This window comes from Salmo salar, chromosome 16 (genome assembly GCF_965601325.2).
Source record: "Salmo salar chromosome 16, fSalSal1, whole genome shotgun sequence".
Classification (NCBI taxonomy): domain Eukaryota; kingdom Metazoa; phylum Chordata; class Actinopteri; order Salmoniformes; family Salmonidae; genus Salmo; species Salmo salar.
This window is the reverse complement of record NC_138306.1, coordinates 33,392,512-33,406,683: the sequence shown is the minus strand read 5'-3', so window position 1 is coordinate 33,406,683 and position 14,172 is coordinate 33,392,512. Positions and strand designations below refer to the sequence as shown.

Below are 14,172 nucleotides of genomic sequence, written 5' to 3'. Positions count from 1 at the left end.
ACGATCAGCTGTCTTCAAATGAATGGGTGGTGCTGATGTCAATGGAAGTTTTCTCAACATTCAACACATGACATCCAGCATTCTTCTACAACCAGTAAATTACAGTCTTATCATTTAGAATGTGTAATATGTATGTGGAAACGAGATTGTTTTACAGGTAGCCTAAATGAAAATAAAGTATGTGCGTGCATTCAACCACAGCCAGTATTATCAGCATACCGGTAGTAATTTTACTCTGAAAATGTATACTGCAGTTAAAATAATGGTTCGTTGGAGTTACACTATTTTGGACACTATATAAGTATGTATGATCATAGATTGCTACAATTATTCAGCCCATCGAAGATCGGTTTAAACTATCGCCCTTGGTCCTTCACAAACTATAGTATGCGCGGAGCATATTCACTGTGACACGACGAGGCTCCGTGGATTAGGTAAAATTAACATAGCGAGCTAGCTATGTTGTTGTTTTTGTACTAGCTATTACGTTTAAAAAAATGACACAATGTAACATCATAGGTTAAGTTGAACTATTTCAATCATTTTCGAATCTCATAAGTTTTTGTTTGGACATGATAGAAGCGGTATTGCAACGATTTATCACCGTGTTTCGTGCTGGCTAGTGTAGCTAACGGTGTTGGCACAGCGTTTTTAAACTGTAGCTAGTATGTTTGGTGTTGGCTACTAGAAAGCTCTCTGTAGCTACACAATGTTTTTTTCTCGCCGTTTTTTGTTATCAGTGTCTGTCAATGTGTCCCATATTTTAGCTAACGTTAGATTGCTGCGTTAACTAACATTAACGTGTAATGTCTTCGTGTTTCGTTTCCAATTGGTTAGCTAATCCATTATCTTGATTTGAGCCAGTAATAACTAGTGACCAGTTAGGATATGATATGGAAAACCTAGCCATTAGGTATCAATTTAGGCCTAACGGTTACTCTACCACCCACATAATTTTGATCTGCCCGGAGTACCCCTGAAGTACCCCCCGTATTTTACCAGTAAACCTATGGTCTCATGACATAAGTATTCTCCAGTACCACCCCTGTGGATAGGCCAAGTACCCCCAGGCACGACTGGTTTAGTAGGTAATGTTATACCGAGATACTTATTTGGAAACGCAAGTTACAAAAATAAACGAGTATCAACCATAATAAAAACAACCCATACTTCAGTAATTTGTTTGATGTTGTATGATTGGTAGAAGCTAGCTAAAATATAATTTGATAGGAAACCGCTATTTAACTACACTTGCTACAAACACATTTATTGAAATGACCACTAGAGGGAGGCATAGCCTCATCCATTGTCAACAGGCTGCAATGTTTTTACTTCATTTTTTACGAGGTTTATACTCTAACTAACCATGTAGAGTGTTGTGTGTAGCATTTTTTTAGACTCTTATACTCTAATTGTTAATCTGACTTCCTACATTTCTCCCTTTTCCTTTGCATTCATATGCTTTGCATTTTTCAACACATTACTCTGAGTTATTTTCTATTCTACAGATGATTTCTTGACTTGGTGTCTGTTGTCTACTTGATTGAGTTGAGACAAATAAAGTAAGTTCTCAATCTACACTGTATACCTCTATTTTGATGGATAAAAAAAACACTGATCAATGATAAAAACTCTTTCTTAGTATAGATTCGTAACATGTTTTTCGGTTAGTCTATTGTGGATGCTACTTGCTGCTGTTAAAGCTCAGATTTGTGCATGCACCTTTACTTTTCAAGGAGGGAGATGGCAGTGCCAGCGGCCGGGGGCGTAGACCTCAGTCGGAAATTTGTGTCAGAGACTGTTATCGAGGAGAAGAGGAAGCAAATACAGGAGGAATGGGAAAAAGTAAGGAAGCCAGAGGACCCAGAGGGTAAGCAATCTGCCACTAACTCCTCTCTTCCTTAAAAAATGTACACAGACACAAGCAATATCTTACATCATGCCTGTACACTTGTCTCTTCTAAACATCTGCATGCCTCTGGTTTCTGTGTGTTTGCGATGTCTCCCTGATACAGAGGCTCCTGAGGAAGAGTATGATGGGCGTTCACTCTTTGAGCGGCTACAGGAGCAGAAGGACAAGAAGCAGGAGGAGTATGATGAGCAGTTTAAATTCAGTAAGGGTTCCTCTCTCGTTTCTTTGTCCTTCTCCACTTTCCTTCCTATCACATTCTGGGATGTCGCATTGGCTGTCTCAGATTAAACTTGCATCTTTCTCGCATCAATGGAATGGTGGGGGGGTTGAGTGAATGCCAAGAGTGTGCACAGCTGTCATAAGGGCAAGGTTGGCTACATTGAAGAATCTCAAATATAAACTATATTTTGATCTGTTTAACACTTTTTTTGGTTACTACATGATTCCATATGTGTTATTTCATAGTTTTGATGTCTTAATGGCGCCGGAGGAGATGGCTGCCATTTTACAATCCCCTAATCAATTGTGCTATTGTGTGTTTTTTCGCATTTGCCACCGTGACCGAAAAGAGCTTTTAGATATCAGGACAGCGATTACTCCCCCCGTACTGGAGGAATACCTTTTTTTAACGAGTCGAACGGGAAGGATTTACTTCAGTCGCCCAATAATGCCCTCATCCCTGTCATTCGCAGAAGAAAGAGACGGCGATATCGGAGATGAAGGTATGGGTGCCTTGTAAGGATCTGACGTTGAGCGTATAATCTGCCTCTACCATCGGTCCTATTAGCCAATGTACAATCAATGAAAATAAAATAGTCAAACTACGATCAAGTATATCCTACAAACTATAATATCTCAGTGGCTGAACAACGACATGTATAACATACAGCTGGCGGGTTTTATGCTTTTTCGGCAAGATAGAACAGCGGCCTCTGGTAAGACAAGGGGTGAAGGTCTATGTATATTTGTAAACAACAGCTGGTGCACGAAATATAAGGAATTCTCAAAGTTTTGCTCGCCTGAGGTAGAGTATCTCATGATAAGCTGTAGACCACACTATTTACCAAGAGAGTTTTCATCTATATTCTTCGTAGCTGTCTATTAACCACCACAAACCGATGCTGGCACTAAGACCGCACTCAATGAGCTGTATACAGCCATAAGCAAACAGGAAAATGCTCATCCAGAGGTGGCACTCCTAGTGGCCGGGGACTTTAATGCAGGGAAACTTAATTCAGTTTTAGCTAATTTCTACCAGCATGTTAAATGTGCAACCAGAGGGGGAAAAAACTCTAGGCCACCTTTACTCCACACACAGAGACGCATACAAAGCTCTCTCTCACCCTCCATTTTGCAAATCTGACCATAATTCTATCCTCCTGATTCCTGCTTACAAGCAAAAATTAAAGCAGGAAGCACCAGTGACTCGGTCAATAAGAAAGTGGTCAGATTAAACAGATGCTAAGCTACAGGACTGTTTTGCTAGCACAGACTGGATTATATTCCGGGATTCTTCCGTTGGCATTGAGGAGTACACCGCATCAGTCACTGGGTTCATCAGTAAGTTCCTCGATGATGTTGTCCTCACAGTGACCGTACGTACTGTTAGGTTCTAATTTTCAGAGTAAATAACTCACGGACACTAGAGGCTTAACCAAGTTTAATTCTTCCCAAAGCATCGATACAGCTGTAATTCAGACACAGACATGGCTTCCCCCGTGGTAGTATTCATACCCCACTTTGGGTGGAGTCCCCTCCTTATCGCTAAACATTGCATCATTATTGCTAGGCAGGGAGCTAAGTGATATGAGCCTTCAACGGTTTCTCCCCTTACCAGTACTGCCACATGCGATCGTGTTCCCTGCACTCAGCCCCTCCCAAGCTTCATTATGGCACCCCTCATGTCTCTTTTGTAACTAATGTTCCTATATTCTGAGTATAACAATGTTCCAAGTTTAATCCAGAATCCAACAGTACATACCCCAACCAGAAGCCATGGATTACAGGCAACATCCGCACAGCGCTAAAGGATAGAGCTGCCGCATTCAAGGAGCAGGACTCGGAAGCTTATAAGAAATCCCGCTATGCCTTCCAACGAACCATCAAACAGGCAAAGCGTCAATACAGGACTAAGATTGAATCGTACTACACCGGCTCCGACGCTCGTTGGATGTTGCAGGGCTTGCAAACTATTACAGACTACAAAGGGAAGCACAGCCACGAGCTGCCCAGTGACACAGGCCTACCAGACAAGCTAAATTACTTCTATGCTCGCTTCGAGGCAAGTAACACTGAAACATGCATGAGAGCATCAGCTGTTCCGGATGACTGTGTGATCACGCTCTCCGTAGCCGATGTGAGTAAACCCTTTAAACAGGTCAACATTCACAAGGCCGCAAGGCCAGACGGATTACCAGGACGTATACTCCAAGCATGCGCTGACCAACTGGCAAGTGTCTACACTGACATTTTCAACCTGTCCCTGACTGAGTCTTTAATACCAACATGTTTCAAGCAGACCAGCATAGTCCCTGTGCCCAACAACACTAAGGTAACCTGCTTAAATGACTACCAACCCGTAGCACTCATGTCTGTAGCCATGAAGTGCTTTGACACCATCATCCAGAAACCCTAGACCCACTCCAATTTGCATACTACCCCAACAGATCCACAGATGATGCAATCTCTATTGCACTCCACACTGCCCTTTCCCACCTGGACAAAAGGAACACCTACAGTGGGGCAAAAAAGTATTTAGTCAGCCACCAATTGTGCAAGTTCTCCCACTTAAAAAGATGAGAGAGGCCTGTAATTTTCATCATAGGTACATGTCAACTATGACAGACAAAATGAGAAAGGAAATCCAGAAAATCACATTGTAGGATTTTTTTATGAATTTATTTGCAAATTATGGTGGAAAATAAGTTTAACTTTTTGGTAAAAACTCAACTCGTCGTGTTTGGAGGACAAAGAATGCTGAGTTGCATCCAAAGAACACCATACCTACTGTAAAGCATGGGGGTGGAAACATCATGCTTTGGGGCTGTTTTTCTGCAAAGGGACCAGGACGACTGATCCATGTAAAGGAAAGAATGAATGGGGCCATGTATCGTGAGATTTTGAGTGAAAACCTCCTTCCATCAGCAAGGGCATTGAAGCTGGGTCTTCCCTGGGTGGCTGGGTCTTTCAGCATGACAATGATCCCAAACACACCGCCCGGGTAACGAAGGAGTGGCTTCGTAAGAAGCATTTCAAGGTCCTGGAGTGGCATAGCCAGTCTCCAGATCTCAACCCCATAGAAAATCTTTGGAGGGAGTTGAAAGTCCGTGTTGCCCAGCGACAGCCCCAAAACATCACTGCTCTAGAGGAGATCTGCATGGAGGAATGGGCCAAAATACCAGCAACAGTGTGTGAACCTTGTGAAGACTTACAGAAAACATTTGACCTGTGTCATTGCCAACAAAGGGTATATAACAAAGTATTGAGATAAACTTTTGTTATTGACCAAATACTTATTTTCCACCATAATTTGCAAATAAATTCATAAAAAAATCCTACAATGTGATTTTTCTGGATTTTTTAAATCATTTTGTCTGTCATAGTTGAAGTGTACCTATGCTGAAAATTACAGGCCTCTCTCATCTTTTTAAGTGGGAGAACTTGCACAATTGGTGGCTGACTAAATACTTTTTTGCCCCACTGTATGTGAGAATGCTATTCTTTGACTACAGCTCAGCGTTCAACACCATAGTACTCTCAAAGCTCATCACTAAGCTAAGGACCCTGGCACTAAACACCTCCCTCTGCAACTGGATCCTGGACTCTCTGACGAGCTGCTCACAGGTGGTAAGGGTAGGTAACAACATATCCACCATGCTGATCCTCAACACGGGGCCCCTCAGGGGTGCATGCTCAGTCCCCTCCTGTACTCCCTTTTCACTCATGACTGCACGGCCAGGCACGACTCCAACACCATCATCAAATTTGCCGATGACACAACAGTGGTTGGCCTGATCAACGACGAGGCAGCCTATAGGGAGGAGGTCAGAGACCTGGTTGTGTGGTGCCAGGACAACAACCTCTCCCTCAATGTGATCAAGACAAAGGAGATGATTGTGGACTACAGGAAAAAGAGGACTGAGCACACCCCCATTCTCATCGATGGGGCTGTAGTGGAGCAGGTTGAGAGCTTCAAGTTCCTTGGTGTCCACATAACCAACAAACTAACATGGTCCAAGCACACCAAGACAGTCGTGAAGAGAGCACGACAAAACCTATTCCCCCTCAGGAGACTGAAAATATTTGTCATGGGTCCTCAGATCCTCAAAAGGTTCTACAGCTGCACCATCGAGAGCATCCTGACTGGTTGCATCGCTGCCTGGTATGGCAACTGCTCGGCCTCTGACCGCAAGGCACTACAGAGGGTAGTGCGAATGGCCCAGTACATCACTGGGGCCAAGATTCCTGCCATCCAGGACCTCTGTACCAGACAGTGTCAGAGGAAAGCCCATAAAATTGTCAAAGACTCCAGCCACCCTAGTCATAGACTGTTCTCTCTGCTGCTAAAGAAAAACCCTTGAATGAGTAGGTGTGTCAACTTTTGACTGGTACTGTATATGTAATAAACATTTATTGGAGTGGTGGAAACTATTAGCAGTAGTGGGGCGCCGCTTCTAAATTAACATTTGAGCAATTTTGAACACGGGTCAGAGTCTGGACCGTTGAGGATAAAGTATTTCATGCTCTGGTTGTGTGTATATGTGCACATTTTGATATTATGAACCTGTTTATGTGAACAGATGGAACTATGTAATACATCAGAAGAGGAGAATATTATCTAGTCTTGGAAATGACTCAAGCCTGCTTCCTGGCATAGCAGCTTCCCTGCTTTTCAGTTTCCCTGTTGACCAGCCTACTATTAGTAGTTACCCTTGTGGCTGAATGTGTCTTGTAAAGTTATATGCTCTTTAAGTAAGGCCATTTCAGGAAACTAGAAAGATCTTTGTTTTGTATTTTCATATGGCATAACCCTTCCCCAACTCCACTGGACTTAAGTTGAAATGATCAGAGAGTATTGTTGTATTGGTACTATAGTGCTTAGATATTTTTTCCATAGAAATGTATTTTCACCACAGAGAACATGGTCAAAGGCCTGGATGAGGATGAGTCTCACTTCTTGGATGAGGTCTCCAGGCAACAGAGTCTGGTGGAGAAACAACGCAGAGATGAGGAGCAGCATGAGCTGAAAGAGTACAGAATATCCTTTCAGTTTCAGCTGTATACTCACTCCATCACTGTAATTCTTTATCACACACACAGAGCAAAAACAGTATATCCATTTTCATGTCATTTTATTGGTAGAAAATGTCTGTCAATATGGCAACATTAAAAGCCAATTCATGCCTGATCCGAAAATGTAGTCGGAGGCTTCGTATGGAGGGTGTGATGCAATTTCGGACCCTCTGGAGGCATGCAGGGTCCAAATCAAGCTCCCTATTGCATTTGTAACAATGCGGAGGGCACTGTATAGCTCTGCATTGACATGATTGGTTGACTGTAGGTGAGGGCGGGAGGTCATGTATGAACTCAAACTCACTTCCTTGACAACTTCTTTCACAACAGCTCTGCACTGGTCCATGAAGCGCAAGAAGTATGAATGCCCTGGCGTCTGCAGAGGCTATATCACCGTAAATGCTGCAAGGCCAATGCAGATGTCGGATTGACCTTGAGTCACACAAATAATGGATCTACAATGCATTCAGAAAGTATTCAGACCCCTTGACTTTTTCCACCTTTTATGTTAATGCCTTATTCTAAATTTGATTGGTTTTTTTTCTTTTCAATCTACACACAATACCCCATAATGACGAAGAAAAAACATATTTTTTTAAATGTCAGCAAATTTATAAAAGAAAAACATCTGAAATATCACATTTCTGTAAGTATTCAGACACTTTACTTTGTTGAAGCACCTTTGGCAGTGATTACAGCCTCAAGTCGTGTTTGGTATGACGCTACAAGCTTGGCACCTGTATTTGGGGAGTTTCTCACATTCTTCTCTTCAGACCCTCTCAGCTCTGTCAGGAAGCACAACTATTTTCAGGTCTTTCCAGTTCCCTCAGGTTCAAGTCCGGGCTCTGGCTGGGCCACTCAAGGACATTCGGAGACTTGTCCCGAAGCCACTCCTGCATTGTCTTGGCTGTGTGCTTAGGGTCGTCCTGTTGGAAGGTGAACCTTCATCCCAGTCTGAAAACCTGCTCCAGAGCACTCAGGACTTCATCAAGGATCTCTCTGTACTTTGCTTCGTTCAACTTTCCTGATTCTATCCTGACTTGATTTGACTAGTCTCCCAGTGCCTGCTGCTGAAAAACATCTCTACAGCATGATGCTGCCACCCCCACGCTTCACCGTAGGGATGGTGCCTGGTTTCCTCCAGACCTGACACTTGGCATTCAGGCCAAAGAGTTCAGTCTTGGTTTCATCAGACCAGAGAATCTTGTTTCTCATGGTCTGAAAGTCTTTAGGTGCCTTTTGGCAAACTCCAAGCGGGCGGTAGTGCCTTTTACTGAGGAGTGGCTTCCGTCTGGCCACTACCATAAAGGCCTGATTAGTGGAGTGCTGCAGAGATGGTTGTCCTTCTGGAAGATTGACCATCGGGTTCTTGGTCACCTCCCTGACCAAGGCCCTTCTCCACCGATTTCTCAGTTTGGCCAGGCGACCAATTGTAGGAAAAATCTTGGTGGTTCCAAACTTCTTCAATTTAAGAATTGGATGCAGTCTATCACAGTGCCATCCGTTTTGTCACCAAAGCCACATATATTACCCACCATTGCGACCTGTACGCTCTCGTTGGCTGGCCATCGCTTCATACTCGTCGCCAAACCCACTGGCTCCAGGTCATCTACAAGTCTCTGCTAGGTAAAGCCCCGCCTTATCTCAGCTCACTGGTCACCATAGCAGCACCCACCCGTAGCACATGCTCCAGCAGGTATATCTCACTGGTCACCCCAAAAGCCAATTTCCTCATTTGGCCGCCTCTCCTTCCAGTTCTCTGCTGCCAATGACTGGAACGAACTGCAAAAATCTCTGAAGCTGGAGACTCTTACCTCTTTCACTAGCTTTAAGCACCAGCTGTCAGAGCAGCTCACAGATCACTGCACCTGTACATAGCTCATCTGTAATTAGCCCATCCAATCTACCTCATCCCCATACTGTATTTATTTATTTATTTATTTATTTATCTTGCTCCTTTGCACCCCAATATCTCTACTTGCACATTCATCTTCTGTACATCCTACCATTCCAGTGTTTAATTGCTATATTGTAATTACTTCACCACCATGGCCTTATTTATTGCCTTACCTCTCTTATCCTACCTCATTTGCACATGCTGTATATAGATTTTTCTACTGTAGTTTTTTGATTGTATGTTTGTTTATTCCATGTGTAACTCTGTTGTATGTGTCGAACTGCTGTGCTTTATCTTGGCCAGGTCGCAGTTGTAAATGAGAACTTGTTCTCAACTAGCCTACCTGGTTAAATCAAGGTGAAATAAAAAAATATAAAGAATAATGGAGGCCACTGTGTTCTTGGGGACCTTCAATACTGCAGACATTTTTTTTTGTACCCTTCCCCAGAACTGTGCCTCAACACAATCCTGTCTCGGAGCGCTACAGACAATTCCTTCAACCTCATGGCTTGATTTTTGCTCTGACATGCACTGTCAACTGTCAGGTGTGCCTTTCCAAAAGATGTCCAATCAGTTGAATTTACCACAGGTGGTTGTTGGAACATCTTAAGGATGATCAATGGAAACAGGATGCACTTGAGCTCAATTTTGAGTCTCATAGCAAAGGGTCTCAATACTTATGTGAAGGTATTTCTTTTTTTTTTTTGTTTTTTTACTAAGTTTTTGCTTTGTCATTATGGGGTATTGTGTGTAGATTGAGCAACATTTTTTTTATTTAATCAATTTTAGAATAAGGCTGTAACTTAACAAAATGTGGAAAAAGTCAAGGGGGTCTGAATACTGTCCGAATGCACTGTATGTGTGATCCTCTCATACTCTCTCCATGTGTTTCTTTATCTCTGTCACAGTTTTTTGGTGTTGAGCTTTTTGCTCTCTAGCAGTAGATTTAGGCTTGTCCTACCCCTCTACTCCCACTTTCACCTTAGTTAAGTTGACAGCCAGGAGTAGTGTGTCAGTCTACAGGCTTCAGGTCAGAATGGGTGTTCTTCCACCTTGTTAGTGCTCATGTTCTCTAACATGACTTACAGCACACCTCAAACACAGTGATGAGAAACCATTAGATCAAACAATATACAGTATGGGTAAGATTATAGTTTAAAGATGCCTGCATAGACAGTGACAGACAGGTAGTGACTAGTGAGAACTTGATTTGTCATATGATCATGATCTCCTCACAGCGAGGGATTGATTAGTCACTAAGTTGACACTGTTTCTTGTTGAAGTAGCTTTGCAACTTGATTTTTGTTGGTTTGTTCCTCAGGAAGGACACTGGTAGCATGTCATTTTGTTAAGCAAAGTATTTTTTATTTTTTTTTGATTTGTAATGATTTTAATGCATCTATTCTAAAGTGTGCTGTATGCTTTGCATGTCCACTTAACTGATGTTAATGTATGCAAAGCCACTCATGTCACAGATATCTCAGCACTGCTCTGAGCTGTGGTCCTGTGGTGATTCATTCTAAATTCAGCCATAGCTCATAACGTCAATGACTTGATAGCCTTCATTTGTCTCGTTCAGGCTGTCATGTAACATGATGCAGGGGGCATGATCAGAACATTATGCTATCATGTAAGCAAGAAAATACATGTTACCTCTCTCTTTCCACTGACAATCAGGTTTGTCTGCAGATGGAGGAGGATGTGTTGTCGTGGCAACCAAATCCTACAGAGGGCTGGCTTGTACGCTGATGGGAGACAGTTGAAGCGCTTACTGCTGAGAACCTCCATCAAAGCCCTCTTTCGTAATATAGTCATTTGTCCTAAGATAGTTTTCCCACCAGTGTCACAGGTTTTTCTTAGCTCCAAATTGTGTCACTTTTCTAGGGCAGTGATTGAGGCCCATAGACTAGTAAGTGGAAAGAACAGGCTGGGTTTGAGGACACACCTGGACTGTGGCTAGAGCTCTGTGTATACCATTTTGTTTTCCTGTACTCACTCACCCAAACCTATTGGAAATTCCATTCTGACAGTCAGTGCCAGCCCAGTGGGCAATATCCTGCTTGAGTCAAGTGAGATGTGAGTCAGCTGGTGTCCCCATCACTTCTATCAGCAGTTTGTCACATCTAGGATCTGCACGTCTGTGTGTTCTCCATTTCCTCCTTAACTCCAGGATCTCACAGTGCTCTGAAAAAGCTGGCATCCAGTGAGAGTCGGAAGGAGCCAGAGAGGAGGGTGGGACCTAGACCAGCTGAGGTCAAGACCAGTCACCTGTCCCAGGCCCATCTGTTGGCCGGGGCAGTCAAGCGACGCAGGTGAGGCCAGGGGCCACAATACCTTTTAGACCTAGGTCACAGTTTTCACTTCATCTGAATATATTGTTAGAGCAGTGGTTCCCAAACTTTTTATAGTCCCGTACCACTTCAAACATTCAACCTCCAGCTGTGTACCCCCTCTAGCACCAGGGTCAGCACACTCTCAAATGTTGTTTTTTTGCCATCATTATACGCCTGACGCGCACACACACACACTATACAATACATTTATTAAACATAAGAATGAGTGAGTTTTTGTCACAACCCGTCTTGCGGGAAGTATATACAGTGAGGGACATATACAGTGAGGGAAAAAAGTATTTGATCCCCTGCTGATTTTGTACGTTTGCCCACTGACAAAGAAATGATCAGTCTATAATTTTAACGGTAGGTTTATTTGAACAGTGAGAGACAGAATAACAACAACAAAAAATCCAGAAAAACGCATGTCAAAAATGTTATAAAATGATTTGCATTTTAATGAGGGAAATAAGTATTTGACCACTCTGCAAAACATGACTTAGTACTTGGTGGCAAAACCCTTGTGGCAATCACAGAGGTCAGACGTTTCTTGTAGTTGGCCACCAGGTTTGCACACATCTCAGGAGGGATTTTGTCCCACTCTTTGCAGATCTACTCCAAGACATTAAGGTTTCGAGGCTGACGTTTGGCAATTCGAACCTTTAGCTCCCTCCACAGATTTTCTATGGGATTAAGGTCTGGAGAAATGTAGAATTACTGATGCTAGCATTGGATGTACTCGTGGAAGCAGAACAACTTGTATCGTCGACAGGTGTAGTACTGCTGGTAGTAAAAGTACTACCAGTATTTTTTATTTATTTTACCTTTATTTAACTAGGCAAGTCCAGTTAAGAACAAATTCTTATTTTCAATGACAGCCTAGGAACAGTGGGTTAACTGCCTTGTTCAGGGGCAGAACGACAGATTTTTACCTTGTCAGCTCGGGGATTCGATCTTGCAACCTTTTGTTTACAAGTCCAACGCTCTAACTACTAGGCTACCTGCCGCCCCAGTAGAGCTGGTATGTGTCTCTATGGACGCGGGCCTTACTTTTTTTTAACCATTTATCAATTTTTCTAGCAAACGGAATGAGCAGCAGCTACGTTTGGCTACATACGGACCGGTCGTGGAATTCCCACGAGAGTAACGGTTCATTATTTGACAAGGCTACCTGTATTTGACGTTGTTAATACGCTGAACTCTAGATGGTTTAAATTTATTTGTGGCAGTGAAAATAGGGTACTCAGGCGAGGGGGAAAAAACCTCACCCAATGTGTAGCCCCGTTAGAAAATATAAATTGATTTAATTTTTTTGTGTACCCCGGACGGCATTGCGCGTACCCCAGTTTGGGAATACCTGTGTTAGAGGAGGTCACAATTATGGGGGAGTGGTGGAGTAGGCTATGGCTTTCAGTATGGAAAACAGTGAATTGATCTGTAGGTTTCTGTGCCTTGTCTTACCTTTCTCTCTCCTGCAGCTCCTCACAGTCCTCAGACAATAGCAAGAAACATAAGGTTGAGGAGTCTGCAGCATGGAATGGGGGCCAGACAGGTGGGCTGGAAGCGTCTCATGTCACGGCTACTCATAATGTCACGGCTACTCATAATGTCACAACTTAATGCAGTAATAACAAAGTCTTATGTCTCACACATTGTTATGTGTTCACTGATATCAGTAAGTGTGACTGACAGTGTGTTGTGCTCTCAGAGCAGGAGGCGGGCGGAGATGCGGGTGAGCAGACCTCCACAGTAAAGACGACAGGCATCCTCCACCGGCCATCGGCTGCCGTGTGTGTGGGCATCCTGCCGGGCCTGGGAGCCTACTCCGGCAGCAGTGATTCTGAGTCCAGTAGTGACAGCGAAGGTAGCGTGAACAGGAGCATCTGACATATAAAGAGAGAGTCTGCAGATAGACACACACACATTCACACAGTCTGCCAACACTTCTACTCCCATTGCTTTCACAGCTGTATGAGTTACTGTTGCTCTCTCATTTTGCAGCGTTTCTATCAAGTGTTTTCCAGCCCAAAGCTGCATAGTTAGTTGTGATTTACTTTCTTCATAATCACTAAATAATTAAAACCCCTTAAATGAACTTCAATGCCATTGTGGTTTTGATGTTGTGCATCCAAATATGACACCCCCCCCCCCCCCCTTCCTCCCAATATGACATCTCACACAGTTTAAATCCCTGGCAGCCTAACCTGACGACATCCCCCTGCGGCTGCAGCTGTGCTATTGGCCAAGGGAACAGTGACTGACAGCTTGGGATCAAGGAAAGGACTGCCACATCACATTCATACCAAACCTTAGAAAACATCAAGAAAGCAAGCCTGAGCTTTGTGGGCAGTCTCAGATGCAATGTATGTGGAAATATCTTTCCTTTTATTTTTGTTTCTTTTTGATGCATCAGTGCAAATAATTCTGGATTTTAATGGACTTCTCTCCATTGAAATGTGTGTTTTGATCATTGGAAGGTCGAGGCTTGGGGAGAAGAAAGTTAAAGCGTTTTCTCTTTGTTGTATTTGGTGTGAAGAGTTGGCATGCATGAATGAATGATAAATGGAATGAAATACAGTTTGAATAAAATGGAAGTGATTTCTGTTTCTGTTTGTACTCATTCACGTGCATTCTTTAACCAATAAGAATAGAATGTAGGAATATGTTTCTCAGGGTGCTCTTTGTAGGAAGCCTTGTTGGTACTGCATACAGTGGGGCAAAAAAGTTTTTAGTCAGCC

The 14,172-nt window shown here is 43.1% G+C and overlaps 1 protein-coding gene across 7 annotated transcripts; it reads left to right on the top strand.

Annotated features, from left to right (window-relative positions):
* The first annotated feature begins 5 nt into the window (after positions 1–5).
* On the top strand, positions 6–14,040 carry LOC106573716 (proteasome activator subunit 3 interacting protein 1). Of its 7 annotated transcripts, none has more exons than XM_082962687.1 (10): positions 6–94; positions 1,509–1,562; positions 1,737–1,870; positions 2,016–2,114; positions 2,482–2,634; positions 7,048–7,170; positions 11,281–11,413; positions 12,913–12,986; positions 13,143–13,298; positions 13,617–14,040. In XM_082962687.1, the coding sequence occupies exons 3-10, from the start codon at positions 1,744–1,746 to the stop codon at positions 13,619–13,621; spliced, it is 870 nt and encodes a 289-aa protein (XP_082818813.1). In that variant the 5' UTR covers positions 6–94; positions 1,509–1,562; positions 1,737–1,743; the 3' UTR covers positions 13,622–14,040. The 7 variants fall into 7 exon arrangements, 5 of the variants coding, with proteins under 5 accessions (XP_082818813.1, XP_082818812.1, XP_082818811.1 ...); XR_014380889.1 differs by lacking the exon at positions 6–94 and adding an exon at positions 197–434 and having other exon boundaries at positions 13,148–13,298; positions 13,633–14,040; XR_014380888.1 differs by lacking the exon at positions 6–94 and adding an exon at positions 197–434 and having other exon boundaries at positions 13,148–13,298.
* The last annotated feature ends 132 nt before the right edge of the window (positions 14,041–14,172 follow it).